The sequence below is a fragment of the Diplotaxodon limnothrissa genome, linkage group LG3 (genome assembly GCF_057381915.1).
Source record: "Diplotaxodon limnothrissa isolate DT_005_m linkage group LG3, D_limnothrissa_male_GT1.1, whole genome shotgun sequence".
In the NCBI taxonomy this organism is placed as follows: Eukaryota; Metazoa; Chordata; class Actinopteri; order Cichliformes; family Cichlidae; genus Diplotaxodon; species Diplotaxodon limnothrissa.
In genome coordinates, this window is record NC_140598.1 from 18,567,560 (window position 1) to 18,588,319 (window position 20,760).

At 42.4% G+C, this 20,760-nt stretch overlaps 1 protein-coding gene across 1 annotated transcript in view; it reads right to left on the reverse strand.

Moving 5' to 3' along the window:
- LOC146634776 (protein NLRC3-like) overlaps positions 1-20,760 on the reverse strand; it is a 239,633-nt gene that overhangs the window by 50,561 nt on the left and 168,312 nt on the right. Inside the window, exons 10-13 of the mRNA XM_085378601.1 lie at positions 16,022-16,195; positions 14,060-14,233; positions 7,299-7,345; positions 6,606-7,150 (exon numbers count right to left, since the gene is read on the reverse strand). Coding sequence (XP_085234727.1) covers positions 6,606-7,150; positions 7,299-7,345; positions 14,060-14,233; positions 16,022-16,195 — 940 coding nt within the window. Of the gene's footprint in view, positions 7,151-7,298; positions 7,346-14,059; positions 14,234-16,021; positions 16,196-20,760 lie in introns of the transcript that reaches the window.

The window sequence follows — 20,760 nt, forward strand, 5'->3', positions numbered from 1 at the left end:
TATCCTTAAGATGCAGATGGACAGCTGAGTCTTGTCCTGTGGAGGTGGCTCTTCTGTGTTGTTCTTGTTCATGTTTAGTAGTTTAGTTGTTCCCAGTTTAAATTATCTTCAGTTCTGTTTGCCATTTTCAACTTGCGTTTTATTTTCCCAATAAACCTCCTTCACACATCCACAAGTGCCTGCAATTGGATCCTCCTTTATTTTTCTCCACATGGCTCATTACACTCGCCCTGACAGTACGGACCAGCAAGATTATGGATCCAGGGGCATTCACCCCACCCAAGCAGCTTCAGGAGGTCATTATCGACTCTGCTTCAAGATTAATTAACCTGTGGCTTGAGTATGAAGAAGAAGTGTTTCTCTACACTGTGGAAGCCAGGCTACAACAGCTTGTTCCCGGTCAGCCCTGGCTATTGGACTCACTGCACCTGCATGTACAGGATTTCATTTTCCACAAACTCCCCCCCCACTGATAAAGCTTACTCGTTCACTTCAATGGAGGACGTGCTGTTCGGACAGCCGGATGTGGAATTACCGAGCCCTTTGGAGCCGTCTCCGAGAAGGAAGCCATGTTTGCACCACCGGCGCGTCACCCCACAGCCGGATGTTGGGACATGCAAACAACCGGAAGTGGTGAGTGAGGGGACACTGTTTCTTCTATGTCTGACACAAGGACTTTTGGGGGGTGCTATTTTTTGTGTTTCTTCTGAGGATAACAGTGGTTTCTCTGCCTCACCCATGGCCATTGCTTCAAAGACTGCCTTTTCTGAGCCCACATTCAGTGTCAATGACTGTGTTCACTCTGTTGTTTCCAAGCCTGGGGTTACTAAGCCTAGGACTATTAATTTATGGAATAAAAATGTTAGGGACGTTTTTTCATCAGCATTGGTTCCTACAGGGAGAGCAAGGAACCTCACTGAAACAGTCTTTTCTGACAATATTCTCCCATCCACACCTTCACCAAAGTCAAACGTCCGGCCTGTAACACAGTTAGCAGTTCAGTTGGACCCCTAGAGGTTAGGATGCCAGCTGTCTCACCTGACAACTCTGCTGAGCAGTCTCAGCGGTCATCCCCTGCTGAGAACTCCAGTGAGTTCACCCATCCGCCTCTGTCCTCTGCTGGGAGTATTGGTGTATTGGAAGTATTGGTAAACAATTAAGCAAATACAAGTAATCTGCAATAAATTACAGGTAGTAAGAAAAATAAACTACTAACTCTTTTACGCTATACCCACACCTACACGGGTATTTTTGAAAACGCAGCTGTTTCGTCACACATCGTCAAAGGTATGTGCGTTTTTTCACGTCACACTGTGGCCACGTTATTGTTTACATGAGATGAATTGCAGAATGGCAGATAGAGACAAAATACTGTTAATCTGACTGTCTGCAGGTTTTACACGCAGTTACTGTCCCTCCATTTACAAAGGCAGAGGCGTCACGGTGTGATTATTTTACGTGTAGTTGTGTTTTCCTGTGTAATAATGTTCAACATTGCTATTAATACATTTTTCAAAAAATGCCTCTCTGTGCAAAATGGGTTTAAAAACAAACAGCTGTGGGATATTGTTTGTCCGTGATTTGAACCGGGGGAATAAATCGTGGCAGGATCAGCCTGATGTTATTTGTATCCTGCTGTAACTTTACTGTATAAAGAGCTAACATCTCCAAAATGTCAGGAGTAGTTAGTCATTACAAGTGTTTGCGAACTAAAAATCAAGAATGTGGGATCCTGTTTGTCCGTGATTTGAAGAACCCAGCGCTGCTCCTGACGAAGGGAAAACCAGTTCTGCAGGGAGACCTACCTTGGCACTTGTGCAGGTGAAGCCAAAGGGAAGATTTGCTTCACCATATTTTCTAGTCTTTGGCTTAGAAGGAAGTTGGTTTGGAAACATATTCAGCGATGCTTCATCTCCCGCTTTGCATTTGTGTGGGCGTCCCGTGCTAGCAGTGTCCAAGCATTGTTTTGTTTTTTTCCCCTTTTCATACCCCCCCTTACAATGTCACTATATGTATATGGTGATATTGACCAGCACTTTAGAGTCACAGAGCAGGTGGTAAATGAGATTGAGCTGACTCTTTTGAGCCACACGCTTATGTTATCGGTCCATACAATGGGCGTTAATAGGTTGTTATCATCCATCCAGATGGAGGATCATTAACAGCAGATTGATAAGACTCCAGAATCCACTCTGGCTGGAATCTGGTGGATACAGCAGTGTTTACAGGTAAGACCATTTAAACTGAAAGCATTTACAGAATGACTATTGAATGTCAGCGAGTGTCAATAATGTTAATTTGGTTATGTTAGTAATACACAGAGTGCTAATATAACAGCTTTAAGATGCATTTGTAGATATTATTACGTGTTTTACCGTTTTATTAGAGACACGGCTAAGCGTTTTGCATTTTGCATAATTTTAAGTTTAAGTGTGTTCAGTATTGAATGGCAAAAATTAGGTTTTCTTTTCAGAAGTATGTAAAACGAAAAAAACAAAACAGCGTCCGACAGCGCTGTAAACAATGGTAGACTTGTGCCTAACAGGCAAGCGAATAATGCAGAAAACAGATTTTTAGATGGGAAACTGTTCTTGAAGAGAGAGAGAGAGAGAGAGCTGTGCATGAAGTGTGATTTTATCATGGTGGAAGCAAAACAGTGAAAGTTAGAGTGAATTCATGACGATGTTTATGTGAAGCTTAGTTTGGATCTTCTTTTGCTGCTGGTTCAGTCAATATTGTTTGGAGAGAGATAAAACTAACAGCTTTAGAATCAGCGCAAAAACGGCGTGAACACAAAGCGCGGACCCACCGAAACATCGGAATCAGCGAGCTGTTGGCTTTCAGCCCTGTCCGTGCCGTCGGGTGAGAAAGGCGACATCTCATTGATTCTGATCCGCGCTGTGTGTTTACGTCTTTGTGCAGAAGCTCTGCCCTGCTGTCATTTACTGTCTTAGCTGTTTGGTGGTTGTTGAAATTTTGTGAGGTTTCACCTGGGATTCTGGCATTTCAGGCAAAATAAATTTATATTAAAAAATTGATTCAGGATTTTAATGAATCGATTTCACGTTATACAAGCCAGAATTGATTTTAATCGATAAACCGATTATAAAAATCCACCGCTAATTAGAAGCCAGCATGGTCTCACATACACACACACAGTTTACTTAGTTCCTCTTTCTCCATACTTCCTGTGTTCTGCACAAGACGTGCAGTCTACTCTGTGACTTTTGGCATACATTCTAACTCACAAGGGCGTTTTCCTACACTGGGCTCTATAAAACAATATAAACAGAAAATAAGCATTAAGAATATATATTTATATCGTAACAACACTAACATAGGACATTACAAAATAAGTATCTAATAGATATACAATCTGATATTAATACAACAAAAAATAAGCAGGTAATAATAATAAATTGTATTTGGAAGCACCTTTCAGAACACTCAAGGACACTGTACACAGCAGAATAATAATAGATAAGACACCTTTATTAGTCCTGTGACAAAGTGGCTAGGACAGAATTCATTTGCCATTTGTCACTTGCATATATTGTTATTCTGTGTTCTGTTATTTTACAGTCAGCCATAATGCTTTAATTTAGACATTGCTGGTGTAACTTCTCTTAACACACACTATCCCGGGTTTTGTTTGTGGTAGCAGTAGTTACATTCTTTACATCCATGCATGTGTTTTAAAGCAAACACTACTAACCATCAGATCATCTGAATTTTCTTCTGTTTACAGGCACATGTCTGGTAAATTATGTTTCTTTATGTTGCTTTGGTTATACTTACCATGGTGTCCATGTTGTGCATTCAGGTCCTATATGTGAGACAGGTGTATGGGAAGGGCCGCCCACTACTTCCTGTTTATATAGGGTCATGAGGTCAATGATTGCATCACTGGGTGTAACCAAATGGAGGGTTTTTCATTTTGTATAGTATTGTTTGTTTTCTTTAAAGTAGCCTTTTGAGTTATATTGTATGCAGTGTTTTACTTTACAAACTATTTAGTTGAGTAAATGAGTTTGTCAGTTTCATGCATGACTTTATTCCTGTTCTTTGTTTAGAATTGTATTATTTGGTTTGACCTATTTTGTTCAATGGTAGGGACTAACGAGGTCAGGTGTGGGCAAAGTCCTGTATAAAGCCAGTGGGATTTTTGCATGCCTGATTGATTGTTTTATGGTAAAATGGAGATGCTAGCAATAAAGTATGCTTAAAAAGAACCTCAATTGTCTGCTAATGCTATTTACTTATCACCTTCCTTGCTGCTTATGTTATGCTACTTCACAAGTCCCACGATTGGGAAATTTCATGTAAAAGCAACATAAAAGTTTACACAATCAGAAAAACATAAGACATAAAACAAATTTAAAATAGCAGAGTGGAAAGTTTATGTGGCATAAGCTATTTTGGACAAGGTAGTGAGTGAGAATACACTTGTATCATTAGCGCAGAGGCTACGACCTACTACTACTGCACTTCATTGAAGGTGTAGTAGTAGAGAAAACAATGTCACAGAACACACTATTATTCATTGCCGAATATACAAGGAACTGTCAGAAATTACAGCCATTGCTTTTCGACGAATTCCATTATCTCAAAGGTGTAGCCATACTTTCCCACTATTCTCTGCACTTCCTACTTACAGTCAATCCAAACATCAAAATAAAAGCTCCACAAATTTCTGACATATAACAATGGAAATACAATTTCCGTAGCTACTTATTTCTCTCATTAGAATGTAAAACATATTCAGGAAAGAACAACAAATCAAATAGCCATTAACTCCAGCAGATTCTTCACCAGGACCCTTTGTGATAGTTTTAATGTCGTATACAAACTACAGTCATACACAACATATACAATGGTATATGGGCATATTTACACATTTTTAAAAATCTCATATCCAAGCTCTCACCGACATACTACAAAGTATTCTGGTTAAAATTATTGTAAGAGCCAAAGTCAATGTTTATGTTTTTCCTTTTTGTTTTGGTGGCACAGGTGTATAGCTTTACCTGCGTCTCAGGTGATGGTATGTGGGTGTGGTCACAGTCTATTTACCTGGTGTCTGTGTCCGCAGCAGGTGTGTTGGGTGAGTGGTTTGTGGGCAAACTTTTCTGTTGACCGTCATTTTTTGGCACACCAGTTAATCCATGCGCTAGTTGTAAATTGATTGAAAGCGCAAATGTTTGTTTTTGTTTTGTTCTTAAAATAAATGCGCAAAGTACAAGTACGATTCATTATGGATTATTGGAGGGACACAACCAACTCAGCCGGCCGCAGCTTTATTTACGGATGAAAGTCGCAACAATTATCTCTGTGGAAAAGATGTCAATGTTACAGTGTTTTAATGCAGGGTTTGCTGTTTATTAAATAAGCCATATCCATTATGATCCCTCAATACAATCATGTCAACATTAAAAACTATTGAGCTATTAAAAACTATTGCATTTTCAGCTTATATGGCTGAAACATTTTCAAATGATGACCTTCCAACAATGAGTGAAACAGTGAGAGCCTGTGGAGAGTTTGGAAAAATCCCATTAAGAAAGAGAAATCAAACATTTGGATTCATTTTAATGAGCTCAGACTTGTTGAAAATGCAGAGGAGCTGGTTGTGAACTGAGCTTCAGAGAAACACAACATACTGATATTCACTGTGAAGCTTTGAGTGGAAAAAGAAAAGCAACACGTGGATCCTGGAATAATGGTAACTTCCATCTTTAACATATATTTCAAGTTAGAGAAATTTAGGCTTATCCCTCAAAACTGTAAATATAAAAAAGTTGCAAAAATTGTTTCCTACCACAGGAAATTTATTTTGAGTGTCTTCATAGTTTTATTTTTGAAATACACCAATTTTTATATACCGCAGGAAAAATGAAAATAAATATTATACTGCAAATTTGCAAAAAGCAGCATATGCATCAAAATAAACTATTTCCAGCAGTGCAATATGAGTCCTAAGCATCCCAGAAATGACACAGAAAGTCATAAAGTCAAAGACAACTTTTAAAAATACCAGTATAGGCCCTGAGGCCCTGATGGTAAAAAAAAACTACATTTCCGTGAAAATGACGTCACTTCCGGTTTCGGGCAGGTAATGGCGGACATGCAAAAGTTCGCGCTGACGTCTATTCCAACGTAGGAAGTGTTATGAACAGCTGATCAGATCGGCAAAGCGTGTTTCTGGAATATTATGTTTTTATTGCTGCAAGTGCTTTTTATGCAGTTTTTGCAAAGCTATATGTGGAAGGAAACTGTGACCGAGGACAAGCTGATGGCATAAGATGTAAGTAAAACTCCTCCAGTTTCATATGCAAAAAAAATGATTGCGCTAGCTTACGTGGTTGCAGAGCTACCGGGATTTAAAAATAGTTACGCAAAACAGAGCGTGCCCGCTCCGATCGGCTCTAAAGGGTTAAGGACTGAAAAGCAAGAAGTTTACAAGGAATCATTTAGAAGAGTTTCAAACATCAACTGATTGAATCCATGAATCTGAAAACGTGTTTCCGAGTGAAAGAGACAGACATGTACAGACTGAACTATCTGTTCAACAGTCAGTGTTTCTCTAACAGGACTTTACACTCAACTCAGCACAGACGCACTGAGGAATTATAATTTAACCAAAACCCAGGATAAAGAGTTTCAGTGAATGTGGTGTTGAAGGTGTGGAGGTGGATCAGAGTGTCAGAGGAGACTCTGTAGAAGGACAGAGTGCCAGCAGGACAGTCCACATACACTGCTACTCTGTTAGAGACAGAGGAGGAGGAGGAGGAGGAGGAGGAGGAGGAGGAGGGGGATGCAAATTTCTTATTGTGACAGACATAAACAGGACCATCATTAGCACAGTGCAACCTCCAGGACTGATGATCGAGTCCAAATTCACAGTCATTGCTCTCTCCTTTCCTTTTGATACTGTTGTAACTCACTGATATATAAACCCTTCCTCTCCACTCAACCTCCCAGTAACAGCGACCAGTCAGACCATTTGCACACAGCAGCTGATGAACATCAAATCTGTCTGGATGATCAGGATATGACTGAACCTCCTTCACATGTGTCACCTTCCTGTTGTTGTCAGACAGTTGGAGCTTTGTGTTCACTGTGTTTGTGTCGATTGTGAGTTGACAGGAATCTGATGGAGAGAACAAACACAATCCAGCTGCAGTTATTGATCCATCATCTGTTCATTGATTGACACTTTGATGATGACTCCTGACATGATGAAGATGGTTGAATGTGTGCTGCTTTGTTTTCATGAATCACAATAAAAACACACTTACACTTCCTCAGACCTGGTCTCAACCATCGTTCTCCAGCAGGCTCCACCCTGAAAGGTGGAGGGGGGTCAGACCATGATTATATTTATTGTTTATTTGTATAGCACTTTAAGAAAACACCAGGCAGGACAAAATGCTGAACAACACAGATATAAAAAAAAACTAGCAAAATGAAATATACAATAAAATTATTAATAATACAATAAACTTAATTAGGTGTCAGTTTCCTACAGAGTGAAAAACCAGGGACTAAAAACAGGTTTTCAATCTGGACTTAAAGACCTGCACTGATGACACTTGTCTAATATGGAGGAGTAGGTTATTCCAAAGCACCGGAGCAGAGAACACTCGGTCTCTTCTGCATTTCAGCCGTGCCTTAGGAAACGACAGCAGCAGCTGAACAGAGAGAGCAAGGAAGAACATGTGGCTTCAGCAAATCAGATAAGTACACAGGAGCCAGACCATTTAAAGATAAAAAAAAAAACACAGTAAAAGAAAAACTGGGTAGAGTCTGGAAAACCTCCTGTGTGGTCCCAGTGCCAAAGACTTCACGCTCCAAGGACCTCAACAGCTATAGGCTGGTGGCTTTGACATCCTGCCTGATGAAGACCCTGGAGCGGCTGGTCCTGGCTCAGCTTCGGCGCCTGGTGAGCTCATCATTGGACCCACTTCAGTTTCAGAATCAGAATCAGAATCAGAATCAGAATGGGTTTATTGCCAGATGTTGAGGTTTACAACATTAGGAAATTGCTGCGGTGCTTCAGTGCAAACAATAAGAATTAAAGTGCTATGTAGAAAGAAAGATATGTGCATGAGATATACATGAGATATATACATGAGAATAAGAATTATGAGTGCTACGTAGAAACATATATACATGAGTGCAGGTGGTGATCAGTGCCAAACATGGAATGATGCAGTGACACAGCGTAGGGTCATGTGTTAGTGGCGGGGACAGTCATGTGGTTATTGTTCATGTGTCCAACAGCAGAGGGGAAGAAACTGTTCTTATGGCGAGAGGTTCTGGTGCGAATGGACCGGAGCCTCCTGCCTGAGGGGAGCAGGTCAAACAGACTGTGTCCAGGGTGAGAAGGGTCAGCTGAGATCCGGGCTGCACGCCCCAGTGTCCTGGAGGTGTACAGGTCCTGCAGAGATGGGAGTCTGCAGCCAATCACCTTCTCAGCAGAGCGCACAACACGCTGCAGTCTCTGTTTGTCCCTGATAGTGGCTCCAGCGTCCCACACGGTGATGGAGGAGGTGAGGATGGACTCGATGATTGCAGTGTAGAACTGCATCATCGTCCGTGTTGGCAGGTTGAATTTCTTCAGCTGCCTCAGGAAGTACATCCTCTGCTGGGCTTTCTTAATGACGGAGGTGATGGTGGGCTCCCACTTCAGGTCCTGGGTGATGGTGGTACCCAGGAAGCGGAATGAGTCCACAGAGGTGATGGGGGTGTCAGTCAGGATGATGGGGGGGAGTGGGGCTGTGTGCTTCCTGAAGTCCACAATAATCTCCACTGTCTTCTGGGCATTCAGCACCAGGTTGTTGTGGCTGCACCAGGTCACCAGACGTTCAACCTCCCTCCTGTAGGCAGACTCGTCCCCGTCCGAGATGAGCCCAATGACTCCCTACCAGCCTGGCATTGGAGCCGATGATGCTGCCCTTTTTGACTACCTCACCCACTGACCACAGTATGGAGAACTCAGGGCTGCGTGTTGGACAGGGTCATCTGCAGTATGGGGACTCCACAGGGAACGGTTCTGTCTCTGTTACTCTTCACCATCTACACTGCAGACCTCTCCCACAACTACTGTGTAAAATGCGGCTGTTATGTCCAATAACACAAGCACAACATATTTACCACGATCAGTAAGGAGGGATATTATACCCCTAATGTCAAACAGAGTGATTTGTGGCCCCAATAAAAATTTAGGGCCCTAGGAAGTAATAAAGTAATAAAGGAAGTGACAAAAATATGATATTCATAAAAAGTATGATATTCCTACAAAATATGCTAGTTCATAGCTCATTGCTTTTTCCCCTAAAAGAACTAATTGATTATTTAGAAAGTTTCTAATATATCAAATAGCATTCTTTTATTTCTTAAGCCAATAAAAAGTTTTTACTTTGCTGCTGGAGTGGGGGGGCTAGGAGGAGTCGGCCGTCCGGCTGCGGTCTGGAGTGTGGGGCCTCCCTGCTGCTGCGGAGTCGGGGCGGTCTGCCTCTCCCCACCGCAGGGAAAAGGGTAACACCACCTGGGTCTGGGTGCAGTTCCCCCCTCCAGGGGCAAAGGTACCTAGACCCGGTTCGTAGAGTACGCTTGGGGAGTGTGATCGTGTGTACAGCTTCTCTTTATGTCTGTCTCCACGTCGGTTGAGTGTGAAGTGCACATGAGAGCATGAGGGTGGGAATGGATGTTTGTGTCTGTGTGTGCCTGTATGTTTGTGTCTATATGTCAGGTTGGGTATCAGACGCCACCTCTCTGGGGACATCTCAGGCCCTCCAAGGTTTGGAGGCCTATCTCCACCCACCACCACTTCCCCTGCCGGTGGCGGACTCCCTCAGGTGTCGGTGCGTTGGTGGTTCTTTGTGTCTGGGGGTGGGCGTCCGGGTACACACCGGCTCACTCCTTGGCGGCCGCTTATTGGGGCTCGCTCGGGCCATTTCGGAGGTGGGGTGCCCCCGGCCTCTCGGCCTGGGGCTCGGTCACTCAGGCACAGCTGGCTGCCGGCGGAGCTCACGGGCGCGTCACTGCAACTCCCCCTGGCTTCTGCTCCGCGGCTGCTGAATGAGCCCTCATCTGGGACTCTCCTCAGCTCTTACTGGGACAGTGGCGCAGCTGCCCCTCTGTGGGTCTTCCTTGGTCTCTTGTGTTCTGGGGGCCTCTGGATGTCTGGAGTTTTGATCTCCTCCATACCCGCTTGATACCATAAAGGACAGGGCTGTGGCTCCCCACACTCCCTAGCAGATCATTACATGGAGAAACCTTTGGAATGCAAGCATGCTGATCCACACAGGTATGCACACAGGTGTACACATGGGTATTCACAGACGCCGACTACAGCTTTCTTGGCTGCTGCCTCAAAGCACACTGTGCGCTGTCTATCTTGCGTGCTGCACAATATCGTTTATTATTTAGTAACTATTGATATCTATGACTAGGTAGTTTATTGTGATGGTGCTTTTTTTTTTCTTATGTTGCTCTTTGTTGTTTGCTGTCTCCTCTGTTTTTTTTTCTCCATACAGGTGATCCAGGTGTTTTGTTTGTTTGTTTTTTTTTTTTCTCTCTTCCCCCCCCTTCTCACCGTCTCTTCTCCCCTTTGGTTTTCTTTCTTTCTCTCCCCCTCTTTCTTTCATTCTTTCCCCCTGTCCTATCCCACAGTTATGTCTGTCCCGTTTGTAGCAACTGAAAATAAAATAAATTCATAATTATAATAAAGGTCAATCAAATGGACCAATATCGCAAGGCCATGATGATCCACTTGGTAAAATAAATCCGCTTGGCATCTTTCTTGGCCTTAAGACAACAATTCTGATGGCTATAGATCCAAACGGGAAAAAAATATTTCGGGGGCCGATAAACAATCGCACATAGCAATGAAGGCGAATGGCCCAGTTCACACTAACAGACTTCAAAACTGGTGTAGCAAGACGAAGGGAATAGCTGCTTCAAGTCCAAATGAGCCTTGAAACAGCAGCAAGCCCTCCTCATTTGCTGCTGTTTCTCTCGGAAGCTCTCGGAACATAAATAAAATGTACAGCCAGCCGGTACTAGTTCAAGGAAGGCACTTAACTCACCGGGAGAAATCCAGGTTTCAGTCAGGAAGAGCAAATCCAGAACATGAGAAAGAAAAAATTATTTCAACCTGAAGGTCTTCTTTTCCACCAACCTGGTATTTATTAGACCCAGCCTGAGAGGAACTGGGTCCAAAATTTCCGAAGCATTAGCAACCAGATCCACCAGTCAAAGTTTTTTTTTGCAAATCCACGCCAGCGCAAATGTCGTAGAGGAGAGAGTTTTGCAGGACTCTTTTCAAGAGACCCAACAACAGGAACCAACCAGGAGAGTCCACTGAGTCCAAGGCATGCAATGGCACCAAAAGTTGCAGACAAAAACAGCGGATGGAGCGGAACTCATAGGGAAAATGAGAAATCCAGGATTTCAGCTTGACAAGACGACCTCAACAGTTACCCCGTCTCCCTGCATTGCTAGTACAGTGGTATCGCTTCCAGAAAGGAAGGCAAAAAGCCTTGGTTTTCATATCCAGGCCGGTCAGAGATCTGGATGGATAAACCTATTTCCAATAATGTTTGGTGATGATAATACAAAGTAGGACAGACATGTAGCGCAAAGTTAGCTAAAAATAATATAAAACAAAACAAATAAAGGACAGTGATAGACAGCGTGCCGAACACATAGGCACCATCTTGCAAACATGACTAGTACAGTTTCTTTCAGCTTGCCCACATGGACATTACATGGCTCTCATACAGATACTTTTAGACACTGATAAAAGAGCAGCCCAACATTTTCACAAATACACTTCAGTCCATACGTGGATCAAACTGCTAATGATTTGAACTGATCCTGGATCTGTCACTACACCACTGTATTGAATAAAATATGACTGATTCAAACCGTATTTTTCATTATCTTTATATTCCTCTTCTTCTTTATATTCCTAGCTGGAAAGGACCTGCCTTTTTTCTCCCCTTAGTGTCAGTGTGCTTACTGTACATGACCTCTGACCTTTGAGTGCGCGCAGCGTTGTTTTCATGTGTTTTAAATAAGGATGGGTACCGGTGTCCGGTGCCATGATGGCACCGGTTCTGAAATAAACGGTAGTAACCAGACCGAAAAGCAGCGCACATTTCGGTGCTTAATTTCGGTCCTTTTTTTTTCCTGAGCTGTGATACACTTCTAGCCAATCATTTTACGTTTCCGAGGATAGTAGGCGGGGCCAGGTACGTACATTCTGTTAGAGCAGAGCTACCGATTAGAAATGCCCAAGGCGAAGCGGTCAAAAGTCTGGCTGTACTTCACAGCAAAATATGCAAATTCAGCAGCAACAAGTGCTTTAAGCTGATACTGTGATACTGTCAAAGGAGGTAACACCTCAAATCCGATGAAACACCTGGCGACGCACAGCGGGGTTTTTTTAAAAGCCGAGAAAGGCACCGTATTTGATGGCAGCCGTTCTTCTCTGTTGTTCGTGTGTAATTTACGCTGAGTAGGCTAACCACGTTATTACATTAATGCATGTAAGGTGAACTAGCAAACATCATCATAGCTACATGCGGCTGTCTTCTTGTTTGATGGCAGATACTCCCTTCACCCTGGCCAAAAAGGCTAAAATGACCAAAGAAAAAGAGGGAAACAGCTAAACATGAGAGGTTTTTGGACAAAGTTTGTGTTTTTTCCATTGTTTAAGCACTGCTTCCAGCTAAGAGTGATACCATATATGCCCCATAGCTGCAGAAAAGGCTAACATTGTTATCTTTTTACATAAAACCAGCTGAACATGAGAGGTTTTTGGACCAATTTTGTGTTCTCCATTCTTTAAGCACCGGTTTGAGCACCGTTTGAGCACCGGCACCGTTTCAAAAGTACCGATTTGGCACCGGTATCGGATAAAACCTAAACGATACCCATCCCTAGTTTTAAAGCCACCATTTACCTGAAACAGCAGCGTATTTCTCCACATACACACAGAGAAATCTATGCCTCTGTCACAAAAATAGTGAACAATATACCATAAAATTTCATGTTGAAACTATTAAGGGACCAGTGCATTTCTACAGTGCTAGAGATTATCTCCTTTAGCCAGTTCCCTGTATTTGATGTTTGGTTTAATGAATGGTGCACACCCTCCACCAGCAGCATCAAGCCTATCATTTATTATATCATAACTGCAGTGTATCTATGGAAAACTAAATCTAACCTCAGCTTAAGCCATGTTTCCTGTACACAGATTTCCTGTGAAAATTGCCTCTGTCAGTTTCTTCTGCTGAATCTATGATGTTTTCTACACTTTCTTCATCAGGTTTTTTGACACACTTTCCAGAAGAAACAAACACTTTCTGCACCTCGCTATTTCTCACACCTTGTACCAGCAGGTCGCAAGCCCTAGCTGCTTTCTTTGTCAGGACCTTCCAGAAACAGGCAAGGGAACTGGCCCAGACATATGCAAGCTGTCGGTCAGAATCCCTACCACTGTTCCTACACAAGTCTGAAGTTTAATTAATTAATTAAATACATACAGTAAATACATTTCTGCAGGGCTGCTTGCCTTTAAATTGTACAGAAAACATCTCCCTATAAGTGTCAACTTCTACCACAGCTCTGATTATAAAATAAAGATTTTGTTTTCTTTCTATAAAGCTAGGCTTACAGTTTCCCCCGGTTCCAGTGTTTGTTTTAATATAGGATAAATATGTCCTCAGCCTCTGTATACAGAGATTTATCTAATTTGAACTGTTAACTATACTGAAATACCTACAATTTTTCCTGGAGAAGTTCTCCCTGCGGCATTAGCATGGTAAATAGTAAATGGCCTGTATTTGTATAGTGCTTTACTTTGTCCCAAAGCGCTTTACACATTTAGTCATCCACCCATTCACACACACCTTCATACACTGGTGATGGAAAGCTATATTGTATGCCTTGTTGTCATGTCACATCTGCATGTAACAAACAGGAAGTGAGTGAACGACAAAGGATATGTTTTCAGCTCTTCCTCCTCTATCACACAATCTCTCCATACCTGAGAGTGTCCAGTCTCCAGCGTGGATCCTTCAGTCCAGCTGACAGCAGCTCAATTCCTGAGACCCCTGGATGATTATAGCGCAGGTCCAGCTCTCTCAGATGGGAGGGGTTGGAGCTCAGAGCTGAGGCCAGAGAAGTACAGCCTTCCTCTGTGATCAGACAGCCTGACAGACTGCAGACACACAAAACAACAACTCATCTATGAACAATGATTATCTGTTTGTCACACACAATAACATCTATCCATCCATGCATCTTCTTCAATCCAGGGCTGGGTTGCGGGGGCAGCAGCCTAAGCAGAGAAGCCCAGACCTCCCTCTCCCCAGCCACCTCCTCCATCTTATCTGGGGAAAACCAAGGCGTTCCCACTAAAGCCAAGAGTTATGATCTCCCCATGTGTCCTGGGTCATGCCTGCCTGCCCCGGGTCATATAATCATGCCTCACCCAGGAGTGGCCCAGGAGGCATCCTTGTCAGATGCTCGATCCACCTCAACTGGCTCCTTTCAATGTGGAGGAGCCGTGGCTCTACTCTGAGCCCCTCCCAGATTGCTGAACATCTCACCCTATCTCTAAGGGCCAGGGCCAGGGCCAGCCACCCTTCGGAGGAAGTCCATTTCTGCTGCTTGTATCCGCAATCTCGTTCATCTGTTCACTAGGCACAGCTTGTGCAGCAACCGCAACAATGCAGCCACAGCACCAATTTGTCTGTCAATCTCCCGCTCCCGTCACTCGTGAACAAGACCTCAAAATACTTAAACTCCTCCCCTTAGGGCAGGAGCTCGTCCCTGAATCCGGAGTGGGTACTCCACCCTTTTTTGGCCAAGGACCATGACATCAGATTTGGGTTGTGCTGATTCTCATTACCACTGCTGGTGGACCAATCTCCTACTACCAAGACTGTCATTTCCATCAATTCAATTTAATTTAACTTTATTTATACGTGACACTAGCACGCATCAGGCAATGTCTATGGGCAACTGACTGCACTCAAAAGGGGGCTGAATAATTACGCACACCCCACTTTTCAGTTATTTGTTTGTGAAAGATGTTTGGAATCATGTATGATTTCCATTCCACTTCTCACATGTGCACCACTTTGTGTTGGTCTTTCACATGGAATTCCAATAAAATAGATTCATGTTTCTGGCTGTAATGTGACAAAATGTGGAAAAGTTCAAGGGGGCTGAATACCTTTGCAAGCCACTGTATATTTGAAAAGCTTAATGTCTTAAATCTGGTGATCACCAGTGGTGAGTCTCCTAACTTATATGTGGCTCCAGAACCCTGTATTATCTACAGGGTAAGATGGCTTGCTTTTTGAAACCATGGCAGCTACTACTGTGATAATTTAATGAATTTCCAGCTCAGTGCCAGTGGAGCTTACCCAGCCATCCATTTCATTCTCTCAAGAAGAAGGGCATCTTTTTATTTTTGTAGTAGAATATTCTATTAAGCAAACTAATATATGAACTAACAGCTAATTAAACACCTTCAGAAAAGAAATAGAAACCAAGTAAGAAGATCTGGTGGATGTGAATGTTGTTGAAGAAAAGATAAAAATCTCATTTTGTGGAATTTACCTTTAAAATTAAGTAATGCAAATTAGAACAAATACTGAACCAGTCACTAATTACCAATAAGCTTCTTAATTGATTACTTGGATTAGGCTGTTTCTTCAACTTTTCCTCAGATTTTAGGTCTAAATATATAGATGAACCAAATAAGCTGTACATTTCAATATTGCCTAAAAATGTACTGTTTTTTTTATATTTTCATCTTACGAGTATAAAACAAATTAGTGTTAGAAATTCAAAATGGTTCTAAATATTATGCATGCAGTTACTTTCATTTAAAAAAAGAAACAAAAAGTATAAAAGAGGTCACTTAACAACTTTGTTAAGGTTAGATATTTGTGCAATATTATAAATCACAATTTAAATCATCATTTAAAATCCTGACCTGAGAGTTTCGAGTTTACAGTGTGGGCTCTTGACTAGAGCAGAAAGAAGCTTGACTCCTGAATCCTGCAGGTCATTGTTACACAGGTCCAGCTCTCTCAGATTACAGGACGGTGAGGTGAGAACTGCGGACAGAGCTTCACAGCTTCTCTTTGAGAGGTTACAGTAGGTCAGTCTAAGAGAAACAAAACAATAGTGAAAAATAGTGAAAACCTTCGAGCAGCTGCTCAGTTTATTATCCTTCTGAAATCTGTTTGAACTCCTTTAAGGTCATCCTACATAAAACACTATTTTTTTCCTGATGGGTCACTTTAAGAATGCACAGCACTGAATAACATGATTTCTGGCTCCTGATTAGAAATGGAAACATATCTAATTTTGGAGACCTATTCCAATCTGGGATATGACAGTGGACAGCAGAAACCTTCACAGCACCCGAGATTCCAGCAACAAATTCAGATCAATCAATTTCAAAACCAGCAGGTTAAAAACAGTTTACTCCCTCTGACAGTGAAGAAAACATCTCCTCCCCCTCTCCCTAAAGCTGCGTACAGGCTGAAAGTGATTCACATGCCAAAGAAACTGTATGATATGTGATGACTTCAATTAAATACATTCAAAAAAACTTCTGGTGATGTTCAGCAAGTGATAAATCTTCAGGTAAGTGTCATAGTCCTGGGTCATTTTGACCCAGTATTCTTATTTTTCTCATGTTTTTCTATTTTGTTGTTTATTCATTCCATGCTTCCTATGTTGTTCACCTTGGTTTAATAGATTTTCCCTCATGTCAGCACCCCCTTTTGTCCCCCCTCCACGTATCTGTGAGTCACCATGCCTCGTTCCTCCTCCTCGTGTTGTATTCCATGTTTTCCCCAGCCTGTTATGTCTGTGTTCTCCCTGTGTTCCCTCTGTGTATTTATGTCCACATCTCCCTCAGTTCTGTGTCACCTTCTCCCTCATAGCTGTGTGTGATTATCCGTGTCTCCTGGTGCGCATTATAATTCATTTTTCCCAGATTAGTTTTGTATTGTTGTTTTTGTATTGTTGTATGAATAAAGCTGTGCTTTTGAGTTTATAAGTTCTGTCCCCGTGAGTTTGTGTTTGGGTCCATTCCTGCCTGTCACACAGCCGAATTATGACAGTAAGCTACTGAAGAGACAACCAGCGAAATAAAAGAATATCATCAGTTGACATATGACCTGCTAGGAAATACAGCAGCTGGTCACCTAGTCAACAGGAACCTAGAATATCCCAGCTGACAGCTTCAAAGCAATCATCCAATCACCTCCAGTGAAAAATAGAAGACATTTCTGAGCTATTATGGAGACGTCTATATGTTTATGAACTAGATTTTACATGTTTCAGTATATATTTGCTTTGGATGAGGAAAATAAAGTTGCTATGATTAAATTCATAAATTAGATTCATAGATCTGAGAACCAAGGAAACAAGTATCTTTCAGTCCATTTTTTAATGTCCTGCTTCTTAGGAACTAAAAGAGGCCACTAAAACACATGCAATATTACTGGAAAGGCCAGGACGTCCTCTATTCAGCAAAACAGGACTCGATGTGATAGCTGAAATAAGAAAAAAGTTACAGACTAAAATCAAATGTCGATTAAAGTGGACATAAATGAGTAGGCTGGATCTCAGGAGGCCATACAGTGACTGTATACATGTTGTAGCCATAATCGAATTACATCTTCAGCTGAAATTTTGTTGAGTTCAGAGGGAGATGAGTAGCACTGTTGATAGCCTTGGCTCAAAGGTTAAAACTTGGAGCTCTTCTGCCTGAAGATGGATGCCTTATCCTTGCACAGACTTTCTATAGGAGCTCTCGGTTCTCCAAACTTAAAAATGTTAAATGCTACCTGCTGTGCCAAGGATACTCTCACAAAAATATCTTGTTTCATTTTCTAATGAACAAAAAAAGGATAGCATGGAATAGTCTGTTTGATAAGTTAGTGAAAATTGAAGTAGCAGTAAAAAGACAACACTATAGTAGAGTGAAGCATAAAAAGACTTCCACACACGAGGTTCAATCAGTCATTGCATCTGACACTGAGGGAGAGATACCATGTCAGCAATTAATTCTCTTGTGCTGTTTTAGTGCATAGGATGTGATTTTTTGCTTGCAAAAATATTGCACTCTTGAAATATTAAACGATTGTCTGAAAAGGTTTGGATCAACAAGATATACTGTAAATTTAATATAAATATACATTTTTGTGTACATGTTTACTTACAGAGCTTTGTTGGAGGCTTTGACCACTGGCAGCAGCCTCAGAAGAGCCTCCTCTGAAGCAGAGTATTTCTTCAGGTCAAACACATCCAGATCTTTATCTGATAACAGTAAGATGAAGACCAGAGCTGACCACTGAGCAGGAGACAGTTTACCTGTGGAGAGACTTCCTGAACTCAGGGACTGTTGGACCTGCTCCACTAGAGAACGATCATTCAGTTCATTCAGACAGTGGAACAGACTGATGATTTTCTCTGCAGACAGATTCTCACTGAGTTTCATCTTGATGTACTGGACTGTTTCCTGGTTGGTCTGTGAGCTACTTCCTGTCTGTGTCAGCAGACCTCGTAGGAGAGTCTGATTGGTCTGCAGAGAAAGACCTAGGAGGAAGCGGAGGAACAAGTCCAAGTGTCCATTTGGACTCTGTAAGGCCTTGTTCACAGCACTCTGAAATAAAGTCAGCCACTCTAAAGAATTACTCCGCTTAAAAGTCTTGGAAGTCAATTGCTGTTCTTCCAGCAGATTGAGTCCAGAGTTGCTGAAGGTCAGATGGACATGAACAGCAGCCAGAAACTCCTGAACACTCAGATGGATGAAGCAGAACACCTTGTCCTGGTACAGTCCTCTCTCCTCTTTAAAGATCTGTGTGAACACTCCTGAGTACACTGAGGCTGCTCTGATATCGATGCCACACTCTGACAGGTCTGATTCATAGAAGATCAGGTTTCCTTTCTGCAGCTGATCAAAAGCCAGTTTTCCCAGAGACTCCATCATCTTCCTGCTCTCTGGACTCCAGTGTGGATCTGTCTCAGCTCCTCCATCATACTTGACCTTCTTCACTTTGGCCTCAACCACCAGGAAGTGGATGTACATCTCAGTCAGGGTCTTGGGCAGCTGTCCTCCCTCTCTGGTTTTCAGCACATCCTCCAGAACTGTAGCAGTGATCCAGCAGAAGACTGGGATGTGACACATGATGTGAAGGTTTCGTGATGTCTTGATGTGGGAGATGATCCTGCTGGCCTGCTCCTCATTTCTGAATCTCTTCCTGAAGTACTCCACCTTCTGTGGGTCAGTGAACCCTCTGACCTCTGTAACCATGCCAACACAGTCTGGAGGGATCTGATTGGCTGCTGCAGGTCGTGTGGTTATCCAGAGGTGAGCAGAGGGAAGCAGTTTCCCCCTGATGAGGTTTATCAGCAGCTCATCCAATGAGGTGGACTTTCTAGGGTCAGTTAGGATTGTAGTTTTGTGGAAGTCCAGAGGAAGTCGACACTCATCCAGACCATCAAAGATGAACACAACCTGGAAGTCTTCAAAGCTGCAGATTCCTGCTTCTTTGGTTTCAGTAAAGAAGTGATGAACAAGTCCCACCAAGCTGAACTTCTCCTCTTTCAGCACATTCAGCTCTCTGAAGGTGAATGGAAATATGAACTGGATGTCCTGGTTGGCGTTGCCTTCAGCCCAGTCCAGGCTGTATTTCTGTGTTAAGACTGTTTTCCCAATGCCAGCCACTCCCTTTGTCAGCACTGTTCTGATTGGTTCATCTCTTCCAGGTGAGGCTTTAAAGATGTCTTCTTGTCTGATTGTTGTTTCAGGTCTGTCTGGTTTCCTGGATGCTGTTTCAATCTGTCTGACCTCATGTTCATCATTGACCTCTGCAGTCCCTCCCTCTGTGATGTAGAGCTCTGTGTAGATCTGATTCAGGAGGGTTGGGTTTCCTGCTTTAGCGATCCCCTCAAACACACACTGGAACTTCCTCTTCAGAGCAGATTTAAAGTCATGCTGACACCACTTCAAGTTCCCAGTGCAGATTCCTGAGTGACACACACACAAACACACAAAACGTCCAAGATTCATCACACGCACATATTTTGAATGTATTTATGTCTATTTCTTGAGACATTGTTGAATTTTTTATATTTAGAGAATAATTCTCACTTCTCAGCAAATGCTCAGCGAACTTATTTTGCTTCATTCTCTTCAGGAGGTCCACTGTAATCATCAAAAATGCTTCTCTGCTTCTCTTACTCTTCTCTTCATCCACACCTTTTAATACATCTTCATCCTCACATTGATCCTTAAAAGACTGTAGGTCATCTGGACTCAGGTTTGTCTGGATCTCCTTCAGCTCGTTCTTCACAAAAGTGATGATTTTGTCCTCCAGTATCTGGAGCAGAATATTTTATGAATGACCCAAAAGCTTTTCTCACACAGGAGAGAAAAGAAGAACATAGGAGGAGTTATGTTTCTGGGAATAATTATGTAATTATGTAAAATATACATGATTCCTCAATTAAATTCCAGCACTGGCTCTCTAAGATCATACTGATGGCTATAGATCCAAACGGGACAAAAAAAAAAAAAAAGGAGGAAGAGATACGGAACAGGAGGTTGGAGAGAAGGAGCCCGCGGGATTAAGCTATCGGAGGAGAACACACACTTGGATTATCACTTTGGAAACTCAACTGCACACCACTGGGAGTTTGGAGAAGATCACT